Raw genomic sequence first — 27,677 nt, 5'->3', positions numbered from 1 at the left:
TTTTTTTTACATTTCCGGAATTCCGGGTATTTCCGGAAGACTTACACCTCTGGTCATTGTCCTTTTTGGTTTTCTCTGTCTTCTCGTATCATAACGTCCCTGATCATGCCACCACAGAGAATGTCGGCCTATCAGGTCCTCCCTCGTGTCCCAGCGCATGTATGCGAGCAGGGTCGCTTACGTAGATATGCAGAGCCAGAGGAATCAATCTAGGCTCTCTAGATTTCCAGTGGAGAGATTAACAACCAATAATATAAATCTCATTTCACTGACTTGTGATTTACCTCCCTTGAGATATAACATTTGACCAACTCCTACAAAACCCGGAAAAAGTTGCCAGACATGTTTTTGAGTTATAGGCTTTTAAAGATGGCATTCCCATAAAAAAAAATCAAATTTTGGAATTCTTGATTTCATGGTATTTGACTGTGGGACTAAGTGGCCTTTCAAATACTTGAAAGTACTTATTAAAAAGAGGTTTATTTTTGAACTATGATATAAATCCCTATTCAATCCTGTGTAAGGCAGGAAACTAATTGGCCCATAACTCAAGGTTTCTATTACAAAATCATCCATATCTTGAAAAGTATTGATGCTATTTATATCATACTATATATATAATTTTGGTATTATTTAAAAAGTTATTGTCAAATCATGAAAATTAATGTAAAATGTGACTTGTTCCTGGTTTTGTCAGAGCGGGTCACATATCAAGATCAAAATCATATCTCAATCAAATGGCATAGTTCCCTGCAACCCCATGTTCAACAGGTGTACCCTCAACCTGACTTTGTTTGGTTGAGTATGATATTTTTGTAACACAATGCATTCAAAGGTCTTTCCATAAACATACAAGCACATTGAGTTCAAGAACTGTGTCCCAGTCCTTGGGCTCATATCTCATAGATCCTGTTACGAGGTGTGGCATTCAGACAAAGTCCAATGTGTTGCGATATATCAGTTTGTATCACACACTGCACTTTCAATGTGTAAAATGACTATCAGCTAATTTCGTTACAAGCTCTTGTCTGTGTATTTAATACTTGGTGCTGTTTCTGCATTAATATATCAACATGGCTGCTGCTTTGTCACCAGCTCAGATGAAGGAAGAATTCAAAGATGAGTTTCTAACTTGTTCCATTTGTGCTGAGCTGTATGACAATGGTGTACATCAAGCCAAATGCTTGCCCTGTCTACATACCTACTGCAAATCTTGTTTACAACGCATTGCTGGTAAGAGGTCAAAGTTTGACTGTCCAAAATGTCGCAAACTGATCACCTTACCAGGAGGAACTGTTGACAGCCTTCCTAATAACTTTCTTGTTGAAACCTTAAAAGAGTACCAAAATATCTTCAATCTGGCGGTATCCTGTGGGAGTTGCAATAGAGATGATCCAGCTGTGAGGTTTTGTCATGACTGCGGCTCTTTTCAGTGCCAGCGATGTACTGATAATCATCAAGAGATGCGCTTCATGCAACATCATCAGCTTGTGACTATTGAAGAACTACAAGCCAAGAAATGCAATCCCATGATGCAACAGCAGCACCATTGTACAAAACACCCAAAGCAAGATATGACCATGTATTGTAAAGAAGCTGACTGCAAAGTACCAGTTTGCGCAACGTGTGGCCTACTTGACCATCGGGGTCATGACCTTATTGATCTATCGGCAGCTATTCAAAAGATAGTTGCTGATATGCAGCTTTCCTCACAGAGAGTAAATGAGAGAAACCAAAGATTAGCACACAAAAGATCAGCACTTGAAGAACTGCAGCAAATTTTGACCACAAACTTCAAAAAGAAAGACAAAGAAATGCAAAAATTGGCTCAGACTTTACATAACCAAATTGACGCCAATTACAACAAATTTCAGAAACACTTACACAACTTGTATGAAACAGAGATGAACAATTTGACTGCAAGCATTGAATCCGTAGACTTTCTCACAGCCCAAATGATAAGTGCCTGTGAGTTTGCTAATCAGTCATGTGATATGAGCCATCCTACACAGCTCTTAACCTTACACAGCCAAATAATGCAAAGACTGAATGAACTAGAAATAGAAGAGCTCCCCAAAACAGCATCAGATAAGACTGACTTTGATTTCACTGAGAAGCATTTTTTAGCAATTGCGCAAATTCATAAATCACTGCAGAATTTGGGTAAACCACAGGTTAATCCACAGCGATGTACCATTCAAATTAGACAGCCAAGTATCCCTGGTAAGAAGAAAGCCATTGTTCAAACTGTAGATGACAATGGCCATAAGATGACCACTGACAATGCCAAGGTAGAGGCTACACAGGGAGGAGATTCACTGCATGTACAGGACAACAATGATGGCACATATACGATTGACTATATCCGATTTTCTTGGGCAGGCTCATCTCTACATGTTAAGATAAATGGGACTGAAATGAAAGGAAGTCCATTCAATGTGTGTAGTTAAAGAACTCATAATGTGACTTGTGTTTTATCACAATACAATTTGATAATTGACTTCATTTTATATCAAGACATCTTATCACAGATATATTGGTAACCCTAACCTTAAGTTAATCTTATTCTCATCTGATCATGCTATATGATCCATGACATGATCCAGATCTACATATGCAAGTCCCCAATGTAGTCATAAGGTATTTTGTTGAAACATTTAGTGTAAAGGTTAATGATAACATTCATGACATATCATTAAGGGCTGGGGTATGAACGTTTGGACAGTATTTATTTTGGGACATTAGAGCACATCAGACATATCGAATTGCATTCTGAATATGAAGAATGTCATTCTGATATCAAATGATTTTGATTTTTGAAATTCGCAATTTAATACACATTTTATGGCAAATCATTAAAATTGATATTTTTGATATTTAACAGTACTTGAAGTAAACTTTATAAATCTGATGATTTATACTTAAAGTATGTAGGTGGGATGAAAAACGACGATCAATTGAAAATTTTGACCTTTCGTATTGAAGATGTGGATTTTTTTTCCCAAAACACCAAAAAAATTAGGTCTTTTTGGGAAAAAAAATCCATATCTTCAATACGAAAGGTCAAAATTTTCAACTGACCGTCGGCTTTTCCTCCCCGCTACATACACTTTAAGAACATATCATTAGATTTATATAATTTACTTCGAGGACTGTTATATATCAAAAATTTGACAAATATCAAATTTTTATAATTTGTCATAAAATTTGTATTATATTGTGATTTAAAAAAATGGAAATTATTTGATATCAGAAAGACATGCTTCAGATTCAGAATGCAATCGATAGGTCTGAGGTGCTCTCATGTCCCACAAAAAATACTGTCGAAACGCAATAAACGCCATTTTGGATCCCTTAATATGGAACTATTTGCTTGTAAGCCATCTGAAAAAGCTGCTTTAAAATCACTGAAAAATGCATTTTAGGATTTGGTGCTTTGAAATGGTATGTCTGCTCTTATTATTTGCCTTTTTTTTAATATTACCAAAACCTATCTGCAACCAATCATACACCCAGTGGCAGCAGAAGCATGAAAATTTAGCGGGATGAACATATTTTCATGCACGCTTAGATAGCGAGAAGTTCGAGATCCAGTAAGCGCAAACGTTAGAAAATTGCAAACCATGCATTAATTGTGTATAATGCACAAGCGTGCAATCCGCCTACTACTCACAGTGCTTTGGGACGCTTTCATTTTTCTTTCGATGCATTTATATTACTTGTATTTCCCACCATTTTTAGTGACAATTTTGTAATAAAAATAGCAAATATCAGGGGATTTTTCTCTTGCATATGAAGTAGGTTAATATATGCGTATCACTTGTTGCTCAAGAAATTGAACAAAATAATGCACTTGTACTGAGATGTTGATGCGTCTAATAGACTCCCCCTGCGGGCTTGTGCATTAGACACATCAACATCTCAGTGTGCGTGCATTATTTTGTACAATTTCACTCCCAACATATGATACACATTTATTAATCTATAATTACTGGAATAGTTGCACGCAAAGTGTGCAGAAAATTGTCAATTTCAGGCTATTTTTGCCCCACACACAAGGCCGGATTTACCATAGGGCCAGATGGGCCCGGGCCCCCAAATTTGCATTGTGCAGTATGCATCGTCCATTTTAGCTTTGCGCGCAAAAAAAAAAATTGGCCACTTTAGTGCACAGGCCTTCATCACGGTGCATTTGGGGGCCTCCAAATTTTGGCCTGGCCCAGGGCCTCCAAAAAGGCAAATCCAGCCTGCCCACACAAAGGTGAATGTTGGCGTTTTATGGGCCAGTGCACACTTCGTGCAGAATTTTACAATTTTATCCTATTTTGGTCTAAACTACAGTGTTTTTCAGGGTAAAAAGGATGATGCACAGGGTAATTACTGCTTTATTTTCCTCTAATAGGATTTTAAAGGAAGAACGTCCCCCCATTCACTCGGTCAGACATCCGGGAACATTGTCCCTTTCGTCCCCTTTGCACAAGCGCGCGCATAGCAACCAGCTCGAGAAAGGGGAACTGCACATGCGCACACTAGTTTTACAAGGCTAAGAGAATGGAAAAAATTTAGGATGTTTCCCCATTCCACGTTCACCGCATATACATACACCCTACCCAAGGGTAATGCTCCACCTCAAGGGCACACTGCCATTTTTTTAAATGGCAGATTTCCCCTAAAAGGTATTTATGTTGTATGACAAGAATCCTATTTGGCATATTCCAGTTTAAAGCCAAACTACCCCTGTGGAAGATTTTGGAAATATCTTCCACAGGGGGAGTTTGTTTTTCAAATGTAATTGGTCAGAAATAATCATTTTGAAACCCATACTCCCCCTGTATTATGGCTTTACCTATATCTTCCACAACTGGGGTGAGTATTTCAAATGGAAGCTACCGAATTGTCTATACTCCCTCTGTGGGAGACTTTAGCTAAACCTTCCACAGGGGTAGTGTGGAATTTAAATGGAATAGCCCATTTTGTATAATTCTAAGTTTACATCGAAATTAAATACAGACATGCTTCTTAACTCTCTGTAATTTTTAACTTTTCTGACTGTGCTTTGATAAAAAATATGCGGTAACAGGTGCAGGTATGGGTGTAGTGTTTTCAAAGTATAGAAAACAAATTAAACATAATCTGAGGGTTGCAGGTTAGAACCCAGCAGTGGTGCTATCATGTTGCACCCGTAGACAAGGCCCTTAACCAATAATCGTCTCTCTCCACAAGGTGTATAAATGGGTATAAGCAGCATAATAAAGTACTGGGAAGGTAAAACAGACTTAGTGTGCAGGATGTGTGGCACCCCCCCCCCCCTCAACAATTTAATTCAGTGGAGTCTAGCCCAAACACCAAGGTCCGTATGCACAAAAGAGTTAGACCGGGTTTAAAGTTAGGCCTGGTCTAAGTAGAATTTAGTACCAGGAGAAAGGACATTTTGCTTTACATTTTTCTTAAGTTAATTTGTATTATTTTTGAACTTTGCATTTTAAAGATTTAAAAATGTTTAGAATTTGCTAGCTACTCTAGGAAGGAAATAAGAGTAAGGGACCATTCCTGATGGCACTGAATTCCACTTAGACCAGGTCCAACTTTAGACCCGGTCTAACTCTTTTGTGCATACGGACCCAAGGAAAAAGAGATGGGTACTTCAGCATGTGCGCATTGCTCTGGCATGACTTTACCTACCTTATCCAGTATAATTGTAAATTGCACCTTCTTTGCTATCAATTTTGAAAACGGCTGATTCACAATGAATCGGTACTCTCATTATTATTATAGGATCAATCATAAAACCTGACCACTCCCTTACTTCATCATCCCAAAAAATATGACCACTCCCTTACCTGATGTCCTTTTCTGACCATATCCTTCACTTTCTCATAGCACACAGCATTCATGTCATGTTTCTGCTGCATGATATTAGTTGCCTTTACGCCGATGAAAGTCTGACCTAGAGGCACAGGACGGAATCTACCATCGAAGAAGAATAGTCCCTTGTATGGGTTGACGTTCAGGAAGCGTGCTACATCCAAGTAATTGGGGAGAGTTGCAGAAAGACCAATAATCCTGATCATATTCTGGGAAGACTCCACCTGAAAAGAATTTTAAAAAAATCAAAATAAAACAGCTGGATGTTATTTGAGCGCTTATAATGACAAAGATGCAGAGCCCTCATTAAGCTCCTATCCAGGGGTCCTGTTAGGTCAAGTTTTTGGGTCTTTTTGCACAGTAAAATTGTGAGGGACACTATAGACTTCTTGACATGTGACGTCATTGCCCGGCAGTATGCACACAAATTATGGCAATTTCCATTTGTTCTTGGCCCTGCAGTGTGGGCACGCATCGTAGTTTGTTTAGGCCACATGCACTTTCAATCGTCCACCACATTTCATTTAGAACAAGAAAGCCATTGAACAGTGTAGCGGTTCTTTCAAGCATATCAATATACCAGTCCCTCTGTTGATAAACAATGATGTCAAGTGGTCAATAATTGTCAAATGATGATTATGGGACTTAGACCCCATCATATGAGATTAAAACTAGATAACCATTTCAGAATTGTGTCCATGATTGGTTAATTACCTGATATAATCATCTACATAACCAATCAAATTAGAGCTTTTAAATGTCTTTAGTCTTACCAAATTTAAGCTTAATCCCCTTAAAGCCCTACTGACTATTCTTACCATATCTCTGATTGGCTCAATACATGATATAACCCTCTTTGTAACCAATCAAATTAGTTCTTGGTCGATAATTCAACATATAGTGCCCATGGGGAAAAACAAGCTTCCTCAAGCTCTCACAAATTGGATTTGAACCAGTCACTTACTTGTCTAAGAGTCCTAGCAACCAAGCTCTCAATAACTGCTCCCCTGTCATCATGAAGGAGATGCACCTCATCTATAATGAGTAACTTAACCAGCTGAGTCAATGCAACATCACCGGTGCTCTTCCTCGTTACTACATCCCATTTCTCTGGAGTTGTCACCAGCATCTGAAGAGAAACAAGATAAATGCCAACATTAGATCACTTGAAATTATACTGATAAACATGTATCATACAAAGTTAAATTGATTTCCTTGCATGGTTTCCGAGTTATTTATTTATTTATATCATTCCGCCGAAGCCAGGCAAAACCTAGTAGTGCTCAAAGGCTACAAGCATGGAACGGCAACCAAACTCATATGTGGCAATGCAGGGAATTGAACACTAACCCATCTCCCATGGTGAGAAGTGAGTGACAAGACCATACTAAACAATGTCATTTCAAGCCATTTATCATATTATCTATTATTATTTCCCTCAAAGCCCCCCCTCTCTGGAAATGGGGACCCATATGTTAGGATTTTCTGAAAATTGGGACCCATATTTCAGGATTTGAGCTGTAAAATAGTTAAAATGATGTGTTTTTCATGTGTAGTGTGGACAATTTTAAAAAGGAGTCTCATGTCTAAAGATTTTTTTTCTTCAAAACATATCCCATGTCTAAGAATGTTTCATGAAAAGTCTACCCTTATACATACATACATACATACATACAAAAGTTTCTTAGGACGCAATTCGCCAAAGCAACATTGCGTTTACAAAAATAACATGAGCAAAATACATAAGCAATAACAACCAGAAAGTCAGAACAAGTGTGTTTTTAAGAGTTTCTTGAAAGTGATTGTAGATGAGGCTCCCCTGATGTGTTGTGGTAGACCATTCCATACTTTGGCAGCAACAACAGGAAACCTGTGTTCTCCAGCAACAGAGTTGAATCTGTCAATTGCAAGACGTGAAGGATCATTTGAAGATCTGAGTGGGCGAGCAGTAACATAATAAGAGAACATTTGAGCAATATAAGCAGGTGATTGATCATGAAGTGCCTTGTACACAGTGCCCTGTATGCCTTGAGCAGCCACCCCAGAAGTCAAGCCCTGATAAAACATGACATGCCTTGAAATGACCTTGTAAATTTTGGTACATAATTTGATAATTTCCACCAAGTTCTATAAATACATACATAAAAAACACACTATATCCTTTGTCCTCAACCCTTACGTGTATGACTTTGAAATGACCTTCAAATATAAATATTGTACAAATAACGTCAAACAATGTGGCGCAGTTATGAATGCGATTAACCTGTGCTCTTTGGCAAATGGAAAGGAACAAAGGAAGGAGAGAAAGTGAACAAAAAAGTTCTTTGTTTCTCTCAGGATTCAAACCCCAGACCTCAATCTGAGACTGGTAGCCACAGGTGTTTCGCTGGCTTGACCAACAAAATTGTGCGGAAATATGATTTACGGTGATTGCATCATTCATCACCTGGGATGGATCAGATGGATTGATTTTGTTGGATCAGGGAAGGTTCAGAGAAGATATCTTGCCCTTCCCAGAATCCTTAACAACATGATTAATCACCTCATTACATCAAATGACACTCCCATCTCTTTGTTTGTATGTTGAGAATAGACTGCAATCCCATAAAAAATGTGTTCAAACACCCACTGTAATTCCCATGTTCTTCTTAGTATAGGGCGCACGCTATATGAGTCACTGGAAACTAAGAATTATAATAGTGTTGTCTCAATGTTCATCTTAAGCATGCCCCTCCCCTTTCCCCACCAAACAAATAGTCACTATCAACCCATGTTGCACTAGCAAATCAGTACAGAAAATTGAAATGGAAGAAATGCATTGTGGTAAGTGTAAGATATCTTTTCTGGGGAAGGTTAGGGTTAATGACTTTGCATTGAAGTATCAGTATCAGTATCATGGTCTAACAAGGAAAAGTGTATAAAATGAAACTTATGCAAGTCAATGGGGATTTTTTTATCACCAGGTGATAGACATGCTTTCAAAACCAAAAGTCACCTGATACTTGTTTTGTTTGTGCTATATTGTTGTTTTGTATCAAATTCTTGTTTTGTTTATATTGTATATTGTATGCTTGTTTAAAGGAGTATTTCGTGATCCTAGCATCCTGTTTTTATGACATTTTTCAGTACATATCCACGAAAAAAAGCATATTCCCAAAATTTCAGTTGATTCCGATTTTGCGTTTGCGAGTTATGCATGATTATGTGCATAGACAATGCGTTGTAATTTCGTTCTGGTGCACCAGAACGAAATTCAAATTTCACGATATCTTTGCTAAACGAATTAATCTGCAAGAAATATTTTGTACATAAACATTATGTAGCCAGAGGTTTCCAGTGATATAAAAATCTCAACTTTTTTGAGAAAAGTGGGGGATGAGGCTGTGGATCACGAAGTGCCCCTTTAATACAGTACATCTTAACTTGAAATTTGATTATTTTTTCCCAAGCCATTGCCAAGAAATATTAGATCATTTGGTTGATGTTAAAGTGTGTTGCTCTGTATTAGCCATATCCACATTTGTAACGGGTCAACAGTGTTTTGATAATTTCCTTCTTGTTTTATAAATTATGTCATATTTTTTTATGCCAAAGAGATTATACCCAGAGAGTACCAACTCAAAATTTCCCTATATGTAATGCTATGGTAAATCCATCATAAAAATTATACACAAAGACTAAGAGTACCAACTCAAAATTGGCCTGTGTGTAACACTATGGTAAATCCACCATAGAGATTATGCCCAAAGAGTACCAACTCAAAGTTGCCCCGTGTGTAATGCTATGGTAAATCCACCATAGAGATTATACCCAAAGAGTACCAACTCAAAGTTGCCCCGTGTGTAATGCTATGGTAAATCCACCATAGAGATTATGCCCAAAGAGTACCAACTCAAAGTTGCCCTGTGTGTAATGCTATGGTAAATCCACCATAGAGATTATGCCCAAAGAGTACCAACTCAAAGTTGCCCCGTGTGTAATGCTATGGTAAATCCACCATAGAGATTATGCCCAAAGAGTACCAACTCAAAGTTGCCCGTGTGTAATGCTATGGTAAATCCACCATAGAGATTATGCCCAAAGAGTACCAACTCAAAGTTGCCCCGTGTGTAATGCTATGGTAAATCCACCATAGAGATTATGCCCAAAGAGTACCAACTCAAAGTTGCCCTGTGTGTAATGCTATGGTAAATCCACCATAGAGATTATGCCCAAAGAGTACCAACTCAAAGTTGCCCCGTGTGTAATGCTATGGTAAATCCACCATAGAGATTATGCCCAAAGAGTACCAACTCAAAATTGCCCTGTGTGTAATGCTATGGTAAATCCACCATAGAGATTATGCCCAAAGAGTACCAACTCAAAGTTGCTCCGTATGTGATGCTATGGTAAATCCACCATTGAAATTACACCCAAAGAGTACCAACTCAATTTGCCCTGTGTGTAATGCTTTGGTAAATCCACCAAAGAGCACCAACTCAAAATTTCCCTGTGTGTAATGCTATGGTTAATTCTTCAGGTTGTTGCATGCTGGTCGGCTGCTGTGTGGACTTTGTCTGTGGGCTGTCTTAGATGTCTGCAGACACTGCAGCCAGCCAGCACAGATTTGTTTCTTTGGTGTGTTCTTATATGATGTTAATTGTTAAATCCAAGGTATGTAATTCTTTTGTAATGTATTTCATTTGTATTTTGATGTATTTCGTTTGACCCCTGGGCCAAACTGGAAATCAGTGTGGAACACTGAGTTTGTTCCCCAGGCAAAATAAGATCTAATAAAATAAAATAAATACAATACGCCATGTCTGTTGTATGTAATAAGCAGACATATATAAGTACCTGAGCTTGTGATGTATCTTGGATGAGGGCTCTCTGAAGTATCCCCCCTGCCCCACCAAAAGAAGGGTCCATATTATTCAATTTTGAATTCTGTAAAAATTGTGCTTTTAGTACACACCCACATTCACAAACACACAATGAAAAATTGGATCATATACCTTTAACTTGACAGGATATGTCTCAAGCTTATATATACAGGAAATGCCTGTCTCAATTGCCTTGACACCATATTGATAACCAATTACAAAAACAATCCACACACCACATCCACACAAACAGTACTACTGGTCTACAGGGTTGCCTCAATTTTCAGCCAGAATCATAGGTCTGATAGTCAAATAGTCGCCCAATTGTTTCTCTAAACCATTGGTTTCTATGGGTCAGGAAACTACCGGAAGTTTGCAGGAGCAACTGTTGAAATTTTTTCCAAAGTTGTGGGAATTTCTTCAAAAGTCGCTCAATTGGGCTACCAAATTGCAGCTTTGGCAACCCTGCTAGTTCACACAACGAAACAAGGGTTATCAACTCTTGATTTTGAAGCCCAATTGGGTGACTTTTAAAGATTTTCCTCTCAACTTTCGACCATTTTTTGTCTCATAGACCCCAATGGTTAAGAAACAACTTGGGCGACTTTTCAACAATAGATCCCATGACTTTCGCTAGTTTGGTGTTCCATAGAAACAAATGGTTAGTTTTACAATGAAAATTGGGAGACTTTTTGATCATTTGACTCACGATTTGGGCTGAAATCTTTTAGCAACCCTGATTGAAACATGCAACATCATACAAACTCTAAAGTAGAGAACTATTTTGACTGGAGTCATCATTTCTACAAGATCAAGGAAAAGCTTATTTTCTAGAAACTGCCAAGGTAAGTAAGTCAATTGTTGGTTTGATCAAGTTTCGTCGACTTTGAAATTAATTCTACTTTCCTCCTTTGAAACGTACTACTAGCAACCTTGAAGAACAGTTGAATGAGTTGATCATAGTAAGTGCTGGCCAAAGCACTTTTTAACTAGCTACTGCAATTAAAACCTTGTTGATACGTGCATAGATACACATAATTGTTTCAGGTAAGTCCCATGGGTTGTTTCATGTCTTTCATTAGTCAACTTCAAATACTGATGCATGGTTGAAGAATAGTCGATCACCATATCTGCTGTCAACACACTTTTGTCTAGCAACCATCAATTTGAACCTTGTTGATATGTGCATACATACACATGATTGTTACAGGTTAAGTCCAATGGGTTGTTTCAAGTCTTTTGTTAGTCAACTTCAAAATACTACTTCATACTTGAAGAACAGTCACCGTAACTGCTGGCCAACACACTTATTGTGTAGCTATTTTTAATTTGAACCAATTGATATGTGCATATGGGCACTTAACCTGAATGTTTTAGGTTAGTCCGATGGGTTGTGCTAAGACTTTCTTTAGTCAATATCAAAATATTACTGCATAGTGCATACTTGAAAACCGTCACAATATAATTGCTACACACTTTTTGTCTAACATAAATGTGTGCACAGTGCAGTTTAATAGTCCAATGGGTCTTTTCAAGTTTTTGTTTATAGCTTCAAAACTGTTTTTCTGCTTAAAAATATTGTAATTCAGGTGGAAAATATCTAAACATTTTCTTTAAATCAAACTTCATTTAATTGATAACACTTGAAACTAAACCACCCTGAGATTTTACAATCAATAATTAGTTGGATTATCACAAAAGTACTCTATTATGTAATGTAATCTCAACATTCACTTAGCCGTAAAAATGCCATTTATACCACAATTTGGTCCAAAGCTCTTTTTCATAATAGCTGCATAGTTGGATGTCGATGATCAAATGAGACGGGGTTAGAAGCACTGGGCTCTTCTTAAAATCCATTCATGGAATCTTGACAATGGGTGTAGATTTCAAATGGAGTCATCCATTCATTTGAAATTCATGTGGATTTCAACTGAAATAGCCCATTCATTTGTGTTGACCAACAAATTCATGCTTTCCAACAAAGTATCGATTGAGTACGAGAAGTGGTTCCTATTTTTTCTTTCAAAATGACTGACTAGTGACTCATATTTTGGGACACACACCATAGTATATCATTGATAATTTATAGGATACTGATGGTATTTCCTTCCTTACAGTCTCAAAATTCCAATTTTTCTCTTCGCAGGTATTTTGATAAATTTATCAATGACGCCAACCAATAACGATTAACAATGGATTCCCAGCCAGACTGTGTGGAGACATGGAACTACTCGGACATCGCATCTGCAAATCAAAGCTTGATTTTCTTAGAGTGGAGTAGCTTAGACAGACTCATTATCACAGTTATCATTCCAATTCTTGTCGCAATCGGTATCCTCACGAACTTGGCATTTATCTTCACCGTCGCACGCATTCGTCGCATGCATATAGTGACTAACTACTATCTCGTTAATCTCAGTGTCGCTGACATTCTTTTCATGCTAATCACAATGGCATCGTACATCCGTACGTATCTCCATTCTCCGATAAGAAACAACCTCCCGTACGTTTCTAAGCATGGCTGCTGGGCTAACGCATTCTCAATTTATTTATGCTATTTCGCTTCCGTTCTCATCATTACACTCGTTGCCTTGGAGCGATTTTTCACAATCTGTATGCCAGTCAAACACAGACTGATCAGCGGAAAGAAGCGAAGTGTCAAACTCATCGTAGCTTGTTGGATCCTGTCGTTCATCCTAGCCGCACTGACGACTCCACGATATGGGCAACTCAAGCAAAAGTGCATAATTTGGCCAGATGAAGCAGAATTTGAGCATTTGCCGACTATCTATCGTAGTTGTTACCTTGTCAGTGAAGCTTTAGCCCTAACGTCTGAATTCATACAAACTATAATCTTTGCCATTGCACTCATCGTCAGCTGCTTCACATATTATAAACTCATACGAGCCCTTAAGGGCAAGACCAGGTCATTATCCTGGAGCGGCCAGCCTGGACGAGCTAAGCGTGACAGACAAATGCGCAACCAAGTGGCACGACTTCTCATGATAAACGGCACTGTATTTTTCCTTTGCCAGTTCCCAGCCCGGGCGATAAACCTGGACAAAGTCTTCCGTGTGATCAATGGTAACCTACAAGACCACTACGCCACGCTTTTTGCCATCGCCAACGGACTCTTGTTACTCAATTCCGCCATCAATCCATTCATCTATGGGCTCAGCAGTAGATTTTATAGAGTCTCGTTCTGTCAAGCATTTGGCATCGCCTCCTATCTAAAAATGGATCGGTCTACGACTGGATCCAGTGTGATGTCCCGATCAGCAGATACAAGCTTCCGTAGAACCTCGATTAACAGAGACAACCACGTCACAAATACTGAAAATAATAATCCTGTGAATGTAGCGATGAAATAAGATCTAAAAAGTTTGCTCTTGTCCTCTACCAAGTGAAGATATCTTGCACATCCCACAATGCATTTCTTCCATTGATCTGCTAACCAGTGAAACATGAGCCAATAGTGACAAAATGTACATCAATTAACAGAGCACATCCAGAACTTGCAAATTATGTTTATTTCATGACCATCGACCCATGTTATGGCTGTCATTCTCAAAATGGGAGTGTCATTTGATGCAACGAGGGCATGAATCATGTTGCAAAGGATTTTGGGAAGGGTAAGATATCTTCTCTTGTCCTCCACTCATCCAACTGGCAATAATGAAACCAAAATTCAAGTCATAGCAAAGTTTCCCAAAATGCATGTATAAATATCTAAAGGGTGACCATATGTACCCAAATTTAGACGGAATGGACGGAAAATGGACTAATTAAACTGTAAATAAAATGTTGTATTATTTCCACTGCCTTGAGGATGCAAAACTCTGTTGATTTGAGCTTCTGTGGTGACAAGATCGCACTCTGAAGTTCTAAAAACAACAAACTCGGTCAAAAGGTCAATTTGGACACAACTGTGCATGCCTTATGCCACAGGAATCCTATATTTAAAAGCTGATGTGATTATAGTGCAATTACCAAATCAAAAAAAATTAGGTCAACATGGAAAATGTTTAGAGATGTGTAATTTAAGTTTAATTTTTTTAATAATTTTAATACACAAATTAAACCATAAGACCAACTTATCTTTGATATGTAATGTTGTTATTCAAAAACTGTCTGGGCTAATGTCGAATTTAACTTCAATTTTACTTCAAAATTCTTCATTAAATGTAGTATAGGCTGCCTCCATATACACAAGCAATTCTCTTTTCTTTTTTGGATATCGTTCATCTTTCTCATGGCTTGCATTGAACTTCTCAAACTTTGTGGTTTGGTTTTTATTTAAGGATGTCAAAATTGAAATCTATTTTTCTGGTAAAATGACTGAGCATCATTTTAAAATTGTGCAATTTCAGGAAATAAATAACTTTCAGTATTTCGCAATGAAAACCTGAAAACCAAATTTTCCACCAAAACAAAAGTTAAGCATGTGATGAGCTATTCCAGTTGAAATCCATACACCCCTATGGAAGATATGACCTTAACCTTCCACACCGGGAGTGTTGGGTTTCCTGAATGGGTGACTCCATTTGAAATCTACACCCATGTCAGAAGATTAAGGTCATGTCTTCCATGTGTATGGATTTCAGTTGGAATAGGCCGATGTAAATAAAGCAGATCTTAAGTTGCATGCTGGTTCTTAAAGAGGTAGCCCCGCCAGAGCAGTTCTTCTGGGGGAAAACAAACCTGCATGGTTATCAAATTAATCAGTGACAAGGTTATCTCTGAATTTGACAGTTGCCAATTGATGTTTTAATGTTATTGCATCAATTAACACATGTCAAATTCAGAGATAACCTTGTCACTGATTAATTTGCCCTGGCAGGATTGGTTCACCCCAGAAGAACTGCTCTGATGGGGCTTCCTCTTTAAAGGGGTGTGACCTGATCAACATCCTCATCTCCCTTTTTCTTCATTAAAACTGAGATTTCGGTATCTGAAGAAAGCTCATATTTTTCTCACTACCCCAGTAAAATTTGATGTCGGAGATATGTTTCGTTTAGATGGTGTGAACAAAAGCATGGTGAATTGTGGTAACCACAACCAGAAGTAAGTACTATCATATGGGGCATATATGTGGCTGAATTTGATACCCCATATGAGACATTAGGAGGCTTTTGTGATTTTGATACCCTTTTTGAGAGTCCCAGCAACTCAGCTGGTCTCGAATTTTTTGGAACGAGCTTGGTAACCTGACCAAGTACATCAAGTATACCAATTTTGTGAGTAAACTTCTATTTGTACAATACAATTGAGATTATTGAAGGATCAAAGCTTGCTGTGTGATAAAAATAAATATTTGTTGCCATTTATACAGTGCCTTTCATGTATCAAAGCACTTTACATTTATTCCGCTGTCGTTAGAATATGTCAGCTTACCTTTAGGTAAGGCCCGGCAAAAAACGTGATCTCGCTTTTCACGCCGCGATTCTCGCTATTAACCAACTATCTCGCTTTTTAAGAAAGTTTCCAAGCAGTGCACTTACTGTAAAAATGTTGCTTTATGCCATAAAAGTCCGTCCAACTTTGCCAAAGTGCAGAATTCAGCACCATTGCAAGCACATGCTTTACTCAATAAAAACTGACATTTCATTTCAAATGAGTTCAAGTTTAGGCCAAATATCATTATATTTATTGAATTACTGGAATATTTTGGCTATAAAACATAATTTAAGGTCAAATTTTTGTCACTTTTTCTTCGACTCACGCCGGTAGTTCAGTGAGTCTTGTTTACATTCATGACAATCTAAACTGACCTAATCTGAACAACAGAGGGCAGACAACATTTTTTTTTTTTTTTTTTTGCATTTTCAGTATTTTCGGGATTTTCGGGCTTCTTGTGCCATTTTTCGGGGAAAATCTCGCTTTTCAAAATTTCGGATCTCGTTTTTTACTTCAAAAAATTGCATTTTTTGCCGGGGCCTACCTTTAAGTAATGCCAAATTGACAATATTCCTAACAGTTTCCCATTTCACCCCTGGGTAGAGAGAGGCAAGTGAGGTAAAGCGCCTTGCCCAAGTGCAAAACACGATGGTACCCCCCCCCCCCCAAGTTTCTTGCTAGTGGCACCTTGGGTGATTATTTAGAGTTTACTGCCGTTCAGTATATACAGCATACATAAAGTCAACTCTATGTTCAAATCTGTTCACTCAGGAAACGGAAACACTATCAACCTGCCAATCAACCTTGCGTGTCTTCCTTCATTACATAGCCCTATATAATACAAGGACCATGACATTTTCCTATATTGCCAATTATTGGCAACTGACAATGTACCTCAGATTTCCGGTATATACTCACTGCATTATATTGCTGCATTATATTAAACTTAATATAAACAAGAGGTTTATGGATCAAACTAACAGTTGTTTTGAATGAAGGTTGGTATTTGTTATGGGGCAATACAGCATCATCACAAACCAATTCTTAAGGCTGAACTTGACACAAACTTGTGTTATTCAGTGTTGATAGCTGACAGTTTTGGCAACCTACATGCACATATAGCATGAAGAAAAGAAATTGCCCTGTGTTATTTCTTTTCACCCATCCATGTGTATTTTAGATGGCTGCAATTATATACCACTATCTTGGATGTCATCATCTGCTATTATGCGCATGCAGATGTAATTTTCATGCAAAATTGTAAGGTTTATACTAGTATGTGATTGTAACGGTTAACATGGACACCATGGACATTTGCGTTGAAGTTTGGAACTATACCAACATCACTAAAGCTAATGAAAGCTTAGCTTTCCTACAATGGAGCGGCCTTGACAGACTGCTTATCACAGTCATCATTCCAGTCGTCGTCATTATCGGCATCCTCACAAACTCTGCGTTTCTCTTCACCGTCGCACGCCTTCCTCGCATGCACATAGTGACTAATTACTATCTCGTTAACCTCAGTATCGCTGACATCCTATTCATGCTGATCACGCTTGGATCGTACATTCATACGTATCTCCATTCTCCATTAAGAAACAACCTCCCATATGTTTCTAAACATGGCTGCTGGGCTAACGCATACCCAATCTATCTGAGCTATTTCGCATCCGTGTCGTTAGTCACACTTGTTGCCTTGGAGCGATTCTTCTCAATTTGTATGCCGGTTAAACACCGATTGATCAACGGGAAGAAGCGAACAATTAAACTCATCATTACATGTTGGGGTCTTTCGTTCATTCTTGCTGCTCTGACTACCCCAAGATATGGACAACTCAAGCAAAAGTGCATCATATGGCCTCCAAGTGACAAATTTCGTAACTTACCAACAATGTACCGCAGCTGTTATCTAGTTAGCGAAGGTTTCGCCTAAGGTTTCGCCTTAGCATCCGAATTCATTCAGTGCTTAATATTCTTCATAGCACTTGTCGTAAGCTGTGTCACATACTTCAAGCTCATACAAGCTTTAAGTCAGAGTCCAATGCAATCACCAGTGCCTTCATCTTCAAGTCACGGTCGTACCCAATCCACTGCCCGATCTTCAAGCCACGGAAAGCACTTACGAAAACATGACCGACAAATGCGCAACCAAGTGGCACGACTTCTCATCATAAATGGGACCATCTTCTTTCTTTGCCAGTTCCCAGCCCGGGTAATAAACATCGACAAAGTCTTCCGGGTAATCAACGGTAATCTACAAGACCACTATGCCACACTTTTTGCCATCGCCAATGGACTCTTGTTACTCAATTCTGCCATCAATCCATTCATCTATGGGCTCAGCAGTAGATTTTATAGAGTCTCATTCTGTCAGGCATTTGGCATTGCTACCTATCTGAAAATGGATCGGTCCACTTCTATGGTTGGGGTTAGCTTTATATCACGAACAACAGACTCTTCGCAAAGTATGTCTAAAAGAAATCTTGCTTCTTCTAATGATAATATAACTGAGAAAGTTGATGGAGAGTTGTGTAATACCAATGATTCTTAAATCTTGAGTATTAGGATACACCATATTGGTTACTCCATCTCAAATATAAATTAGCGAGTAATTAAACAAATATAAAGTATATTATGGTCTAATATTTTTCCATATTAAAACAAAATTTTATAAAAACAAGATTTTCTTTTTGAAAACAATTAAATGTACTTTCCATTGTGCTACAATTGTGTGCCCTTGCAGATTTGGAACTATGTACAATAATGCCTATCAAATCTTTTAAAATAAAGTTTAACACAGTGCAACAAGTTAAACTCAATTTACCCTTGCAGAGAAATGGGCGAATCCATGTTATTGTTTACGGGTCAGAGGTCAATCATTGTCATGCAGATAAATTTGTATTGTTTGGCTCGACCGGGAATCAATGGGATTTATCGCCTTCAGCGGGTTTCAGGCGTGATTAGGTGGTGATTTATTCACTGTTGGTTTTGTATTGGACACGACAACAACAAAAATCTTCCCACCCACCGCTCCCTGTGTGGACATGTGAGAAGGAAGTAAAATATAATTATGTGTGACAGTAATGAGATAATGACCTGTATAAATACAGATATATTTTATCTACTACATGGTAGTGTGTTAAATAGCTATAACTGTCTGCAAGTTTAAAAAGAAAAATCAAGAATTATGGTCCCTGTAGATAAGGAGGGAGGAATAAAGAGTTGACGCCGATCATTAAAATTACATGTGACTTGCAATTAATTTCCCTTTCTCAGATCTTCAAAGATACAATGTACACTGTTTAATTAGATCATGTGTTCAATATGTTGCTACATAAATTTTTTATATAATTGTTCTGTATCAACCTTTTTAGGATGATAGTTCAAGAGGAAAGTAAGTCGTCAAAACTATATATTTCTTAATATGTACAGGAATTGACAATCGTATTGTTACATGCAGGCACAGGTGTCATCAAAAACAGGTTAATAAAGTAGTCTTTTATAAGGTCAAAGACTTCACACAGTAAGCAAAAGAAAATAATGCTGGGTTTTGAATTATCTTTTATGTATTTATTTATGATGATATATGTACATGTCATAGAATGCTAACATTAAGACTTGATCCTTGTAACTTCAGGTCGCTCACCTGTTGAAGAGTCTCAGGAATTCCACTTGGGAGCGTGGGATCTGTATGCACCAGTACCGTAATTTATTGTTGAGTTTCCAGCCATGATATTTGATTTAATGATCCACGGGTTCGGGGTCAAACGCTCAGGATTTAAGCTTCGGGGGGCGGCTACCCGATTGCAAGTTTGGATCACATTTGGTTTAGCCATGATATTTGATTTAATGATCCACAGGTTCGGGGTCAAACGCTCAGAATTTAAGCCTCGGGTGACGGCCACCAGAGTGCAAGTTTGGATCACATTTGGTTTTGCTAAAACGAGATTTTCTGCGCCTTTGGTCGTTGTTTCGCTAGAGTCTTGGGTTGGGTATTGTTAAGCTCGATTAGAGAATCTCCTATTATATATTTGGCTATAGTACGGCTGAGAGTTTGTTTGTTTGTTTGTTTGTTGTAGGTACTGGTGCGGGTCTTAAACAAAAGTCAATAAATGGTTGTCGTGTCTGATTGCCAAAATGCATGCAAATTTTGCTTCCGAGTGTTTTTCAATTTCTCTGTCTTAGGGTAAATACAACTTGTTCTCTTATGGAAGCAGTACAAAGCAAAAAACCTGAGTTTTCACTATCCAAATTCAGACACACATGTTTTATTTGCCTTACTGTGCAGTATTTTTCACATACTTATAACATTCTAAAGGACTTTTAACATGCACCATAAAGGTCCCAGTTGTAAAAAGACCATTTTTGACATATTTAGAATGGTGGGTTATGCTGCGAAAGTTTTGTCACAGAGTCCCAGTTTAGTGTGAAAAACCCCCACCCATATAAACTCTTCGAAAAAAGTTTGGAAACTTTCCAAAACGGCTATATATCAAAAATATTTGAGATTTATTGGCATATTGTTTCATATCAATACAAACATTGTTCTTTCCTGTCAAAAATGACACTAAATTTGTGATCATAACTTATTGCATGATTGAGTAGCTGACTTTGAAAGGCAAGGAGGTCTCAAACAAAATGTGCCAAATCTGCCATTGTCTGCATCATTTGCATCAGTAAAAATGAGTGAGGAATGTCACACTGTTTCATTAGTCTACGGTTTCGAAGTGCTGGCAGCCGGATGTACCGGTCGTCTGCAGCCGTTGCTCTTCTTGGGCGGCCACTTCTGGGTCTGTCTTTAACATATCCGGTCTGACGAAAATTGGCTTTTAGCTTGGAGTTCATACTGCGGGAAACTCCAAAAGTTGATGCAACTTGATTCTGAGGTATACCAGGATCAAGCTGACCAATAGCTCGAGCCTTATCCAGATCTGATAATCGAACCATGGTTGATTAGAACTTTGTTGCAAATGACCACTATGAAGAAGTGAAGAGAGATTGACTTGCGTTGATTCATTCCGATCCACCTTTAGAACTGTTAATCCCATCCTAGCACTTTTCATTCAAAATGATATGCAAACAACTTTTTCTTTCATTCATTTAAAGTAATGAGCGCAGACAATGGTCAGTTTGGCACATTTTCATTGAGACCTCTCTGTCTTTCAAAGGAAGTTACTCAGCCATGGAATACGTTATCGTCACAAATGAGGTGTCATTGTTGACAGGAAAGAACAATGTTTTCACTGATTTGAAATAATATGGAGATAGATTTAAAAAAATTCAATATAAACTGAGCTCAAAAAGAAACTTATCGCATTTTTCACAAGGTCATATCTTAAAATACTGTCAATCAAAATGAACCAAAATTACACACAGGATTACTTTAATACTCTACTCAAAACACATGTCAGTAACCAAGCAGTTGTCCAACTGACACAACAGCAAAATGCACTGTCATGGGACAGCTTCCTGGATTTCCTCCACTTTCACAGCCCAACATTTGGCACCCAGCACAAAAAAATCTGTGAGAATTCACACAAGATCCTTGCACAGATGATAAAACGGTGCTGCTTTCTGCTTTTCATACACTTTTTTCATGAAACAGGGCTGGGCTGTGAATGTGTTCCAGGAAGCTGTTCCATGTCAGTGCATTTTGCTGTTGTGTCAGTTGGATAACTGCGTGGTTACTGACATGTGTTAAGAGTAGAGTATTGAAATAAACCTGTGTGTAATGTTGGTAGAATTTGATAGACAGGATTTCAAGATAAGAAAAAAAAAAAAATTATAAGTTTCTTTTTGAGCTCAGTTACATCCGCTTTTGAAAGTTTCCAAACTTTTTTGAGGAGTTTATTTGAAAAAGTTAAGCCAGCTTGAAAACTGCCAACAAAGTCATGCCCAATAACAATATCATGATATAATCTAGCTACACAGGAAGCCCAAATAGTTTGACCTCATTTGTGAGACCTACTTCAAACATCCACCTACATGTATTGGGCTATTCCATTTAAAATCCACACTACCCTAAGATTTTGTAAATATCTGCCACAGGGGGAGTATGAAACTCAAATGGAATGAGCATATTAGGCAGCTCCATTTGAATTTCATACACCCTTTGAGAAAGATTCAACCTGAATCTTTCACAGAGGGAGAATGAGCTGCTAATGTGCTCATTCCATTTGAATTTCATACTCCCCCTGTGACAGCTATTTCCAAAATCTTCCACAGGGGTTGTGTGGATTTTAAATGGAATAACCCATTGTGTACAGAGCCTTGTCATACTATACTTTGCAAAAATATTGTAAATGTTAGCCTTTTATATCCTGGCATCATTTCAATTGTTACCCAGTTTTCACAGGGGGAGTATGAAATTCAAATGGAAAGAGCATATTAGACACCTCCATTTGAGTTTCTTACACCCTCTGAGAAAGATTCAAGCTGAATCTTCCACAGAAGGAGAATGAGCTGCTAATGTGCTCATTCCATTTGAATTTCATACTCCCCCTGTGGCAGCTATTTCCAAAATCTTCCACAGGGGGAGTGTGGATTTTAAATGGAATAACCCAGAGCCATACAGAGCCTTATCATACTATACATTGCAAAAATATTGTTAATGTTAGCCTCAGGGTTGCCAAACCCGCGATTTGGTAGCCCAATTGGGCGACTTTTGAAGATTTTTCCCGAGACTTTTGACAATTTCCTGTCCCATAGAAAACAATAATTAAAAAAAAATTAGGCGACTTTTCAACATTGGCTCCCGCGACTTCCGATAGTTTCATGTCCCATAGAAACCAATGGTAAATGAGAAAAATTGGGCGACTTTTCGATTTTTTGACCCGCGATTCAGGCTGAAATCTTTTGGCAACCCTGGTTAGCCTTTTATATCCTGGCATCATTTCAATTGTTATGTGTGTATGTGTGTGTGTTAACCAGTTGTCACCTTTCTATCATGTACTTTTGAAGCATTAATATCCTTCTTATTCTATATGTGACCCATTCTGACAAAACCAGTGTCAGGCCGCGGCAGCAATTTGACATATTTTCCTTTCAATTTTAGCCCGTTTTTCAAGGTATTGAGTCACTTGAGCTCCAAATTGCAATTACAATGGGTTTTGTGACCATTTATTGATCTGTCAGTAACTACCCATCAAGTACCTAAAGTTTTTTAAGTCCAGTTCTGCCCAATTGGGTGATTTGCATTCTAAATTCAGCATAATTCTCCCAAAAATATCCAGTATTGGGTGCTTTTTTTTGGAAGTTTAAAAATTGGGTTACTTTGGAATTGTTTATCGCAGCCTGGCAAGCCAATGCACCGTGCCTTGGTACTGAAAAGTTTTGGCGACACTGCTGATATCACTGTTCACCCAAGTATGAGTGAAGTCCCTCTCTTGACTACATCCCTTAACTTTTAAGTAAAAGACAGGTGAAACTTTATGTGCATAGAAATACAACCATGCCTACTCACCTGAGTCCTCATAATTTCAGCTTTAGTGAGTTGCATATCTCCTGTCAATTCCTTGACTGAGATCCCTAATGGTGCCAGGCGACCTCCAAAATTGCGTACCATCTCTGCCGCCAAGGCCTTCATAGGGGCCACATAAATGACCTAGTAGAGGGAAAACAATGATGATGAGTCATTCCTAATAGTGTATACTCCTGAATACCCACCCACACAGTGTTTTAGGGTTAGGTCAAAGTTTAAGGATATGTTTTCCTTGGGTAAGAGCTGGTAACAAAAACCATGGACATCTCCTGTTCCTGTGCATGTTAATCTGCTGCTATACTATGGTCAGCTCATAATATGCGGGAATTTGTTACTGCACATGCCAATTAAGTTACGCTAAGTTAGGCTCGCAAAAATGCACAAAGCGTGAGTCAATTATGCAATATGCAAAGCTCACTTTGCGTATTGCCTTTCTATATATCAATGTTACGAGTCCTGCCTATTACCAGCTGATCATAGAATACACAGAGATTTTTATGTGTGGGTCCTCATTTGCCGGTATTTACCAACACATGACCCCTACCTTAAATTCATCTTTCTTGATAACCGCTTGTTGGATATGTTGTTTGATTTCATGTAGGATGGTAAGCATAGCAATGTTGGTTTTACCAGCTCCTGTAGGTGCACAGATTAACAGGTTCTCATTGGTATGGTAGGCTGTCTCATACACGACAGACTGGATGCGATTCAACTGCTTGGTGCCACCAAATGCTAGTCGGCCAATCTGTATGGAGTGGATCAAGATTAATAGTGACAGAAACATTCTATAATTAGAGATCAGTTTCACTCAAAAAAAACAGAAAATGGTGAGAAAAACCTGAAAAAGCAAATGAATGAAGGCCAAAAAGCCCCAAAACAGGCTGACAATAAATAAAACCGCAGGAATTTGGACTCACAAAAAAACCTTAATTCAAGCTAATATAAAACCTGGAAAGTGGCAACTCTGTATAAAACAGTGGTAAATCGACTGGGCGGCAAGTTGTTCTCTCCACGGTTGTTTGATGTGATCATTTATTAATGTTTCTAACAAAACATAACATAATTTTCAATTATATACCTTTACCATACCAACAGCTATCACACAAGACACATACATTTTTTAGCTGTTTTTAACTTGGATTTTCTTTTCTTTATTTGCCTTTTTGTGGTAAATTTTATTTTATAAACTGTAAATTTGTGTGCAAATTGAGTTTAGCCTACTAGTGAGTTATTCCTTTCATTTCATAATAAAAATAAAGTAGTTCAAAATTTTCTTGCTTGTTACTCAATTTTATGTTTTAATGCCATTATACAAGTGTCTATCCCTTGCAAAGATTATACAAGTGTCTACCCCTTATAACGATACAAACAAGATTTAAGATGAATAGCACAATCAGTGTTCAACTTTGCTTAAAAATCAATTCAGTTCTACATGCCATCAAACAACCGTGTCCCTGCTTCAAAATACCAGGACAAATTTGACAATAATAATATTTGTTATAATGTACATCTCCCTTACCACCTGTTTTAGGCCCCATTTATCCACATAAACCAACAGGACTGTAATATGACACTGATGAGTGACTCGACGTCTAGTGTCTTACCCCCTGAGCACTACCTGCTGATCTAACATTGCCTCTGATTGGTCAATTATGTAATATCTTCACTTTAATCACCAATCAGAATGGAGCTTTGCAAATAATTTACCCCAATTTTTTTGCATGGTGAAATTATTCTCCAATCGATAGTCCAATCGATAATGAAAACTTCTTTTTGGCCAATCGGCAGGTAGTTCTCATGGGGTTAAGCTAACTGGACTGCATAGAAAGACAGATATACAAATCAACATTACCTCATCCAGTTCTGAGATAGGCACTAATTTCTTTCCAATATGTGCTGGTGCTGGTTGTGAGGGTGGAATCGTAACCTCTTCTGCAAGCTTACTGTTCTTACGATCAAATCCAATTGGTAGGGCCATCTGAAATACATCAGATATAACAATAAATAATATTTATGTATTTCCTTGACTTTTAAAATTCAGCCAATTTATGTGCTAATAACATACTACACAAACTGTGTGTACTTGTGAATGGTGAAATTCTTACAAAATATGGATGTATATTGTCTAACAAACTTTTATCACAGTGTAGCGGTTCGTTCAAGCATACTGATAGACCAGTCCCTCGCCTTTGTTGATAATCTATGATGTCAAGTGGTATATCCAGTGTTTCCCTCATGAACATGTCTAAAGGCAGCGGAAAAACCTGACATCACCAATCCATATTTGGCAATATTGACCCATGTTTATTTTCTTACACAGAATAAATCATATACCTAAACCAGCGAAAAAGCATGTGACATCAGGGTTTTTTCTGCTGTCTTAAAGGGTGTCTCTGGCAATCACAACATTATGCCTTATATGTTAGAAAATTAATTATTATCAAGCACAAATCACATGGTTTTATTTGAAACAAACTTATGTTGACCATAAAAACGAATTAATACAGCCATCTCTCAACATGCGATAGTCAAAATTCCCGCGCCGAAATTGTCTAGTGCAATGACGTCATGGTTATTTGTGCTTAATTGTTGTCAGCCATCATTTGTATTACTGGTACGTCATTGCACTGGACAATTTTGGCGCCCAGTAATTTTGAATATCGTGTGCTGAGAACCGCTGTATTAATTCGATTTTATGATCAATATGAGTTTGTATCAAATAAAACTATGTGGTATGTGCTTGATGATTAATTTTCTAACATATAAGGCATAATGTTGTGATTGCCGGAGACATCCTTTAAGAAGGTTTCTTTCCTCCTACCCACCTTTGTTCCTCCAATGAAAGATGATGTCTGTTGAGCTTCTGCTTGAGAATCAAATACAAACGGGTACGACTCTCTTGGTGTGTATGTGGACCGTTGTGTGAATAATGGCTGGTGACTGGCATGCAGAAGGGCCAACTCTCTAAAGAGAATACAGAAATTCAAAATAATAGTATCCAATATCCAAAAAAGCAAATAAGTTCATCAGGATTGTCAATGAAATATTAAGTTCAAAATTCTTAGAAACAAATCCAATTTTGATGTTACATAACACTTAGCACTTTCTCAAATTGAATGACCAATCCCTGCACCTCGACGGCTGCTACCTGGAGGAGGGGGGGACCAAAGGAGTTTTAGGAGGGGGGCCAAAACACTCAACAGAGACGAAGGGAACTACTCTCTTCCGCACATATATGACCAACATATGGATTTCAACTGGAATAGCCTATTTGACTTACCTTTGCCTTCTCAGGTACTGTGGGTCAAACTCATTGCTAGATGATGGCGTCTCTGCGAACCCATTACGACCTTCTTTCCTTGCCAGTTTCTTTTCTTCTCTACGTATTTGTTTGCTCAGTTCCTTTTCTTGTTCCGACTGTAAATAATAAAAGAAAACAATAAGTATTTGTTTTATTGTCCTCGTCTGGCCGACCAAATTTTGAAAACTTAAGACCGACTGTAATTTGTAAATTCTAGAAAAAGTATTTGTTTTCTTTTTTGACACCCTGAAAAGTTTTTTAAAGAGGAAGTCCTGCCAGAGCAGTTCTTCTGGGGTGAACCAAACCTGTGTGGTTATCACATTAATCATTGACTAGGTTATCTCCAAATTTGACAGGTGCTAATTAATGTTTTAATGTTAATTGCATCAATTAGCACATGTCAAATTTAGAGATAACCTTGTCACTGATTAATTTGATAACACACAGGTTTGGTTCACTCCAGAAGAACTGTTCTGATGGGGCTTCCTCTTTAAGCAGTTTGTTCAAATTTCTAAACTGTTTTTAAAAACATAAATAAAGTGATACAGTACAGAAATATCCCAATTCGTACCCGGGAGCCCGCTCAAATATCCCAATCTTTATAGTTATCCTTAATTAACCCCCTGGACACTACAGGTCATCTAACAGCATTTCTGATTGGTTGATAATTTGAAATGCTCATTTCGATTGCCAATTGAGTCTAGGCTTTAAATTATTTATGGTCAAACTTGCATTTGCAGATGATCTTATTAATACCCTCCTTGATTGG

The 27,677-nt window shown here is 38.0% G+C and overlaps 1 protein-coding gene across 1 annotated transcript in view; it reads right to left on the bottom strand.

The window, feature by feature from the left end:
• The window catches only part of LOC140140914 (activating signal cointegrator 1 complex subunit 3-like), a 120,164-nt gene that overhangs the window by 76,792 nt on the left and 15,695 nt on the right, over positions 1–27,677 (bottom strand). Inside the window, 7 exon segments of the mRNA XM_072162668.1 lie at positions 5,841–6,089; positions 6,830–6,994; positions 23,590–23,730; positions 24,152–24,352; positions 25,460–25,585; positions 26,433–26,571; positions 26,888–27,024. Of these exon segments, the coding sequence (XP_072018769.1) occupies positions 5,841–6,089; positions 6,830–6,994; positions 23,590–23,730; positions 24,152–24,352; positions 25,460–25,585; positions 26,433–26,571; positions 26,888–27,024 (1,158 nt within the window).

This window comes from Amphiura filiformis, chromosome 19 (genome assembly GCF_039555335.1).
Source record: "Amphiura filiformis chromosome 19, Afil_fr2py, whole genome shotgun sequence".
Taxonomy (NCBI): Eukaryota; Metazoa; Echinodermata; class Ophiuroidea; order Amphilepidida; family Amphiuridae; genus Amphiura; species Amphiura filiformis.
The sequence above is the reverse complement of the archived record's forward strand: the minus strand, read 5'-3'. Positions and strand labels throughout refer to the sequence as shown.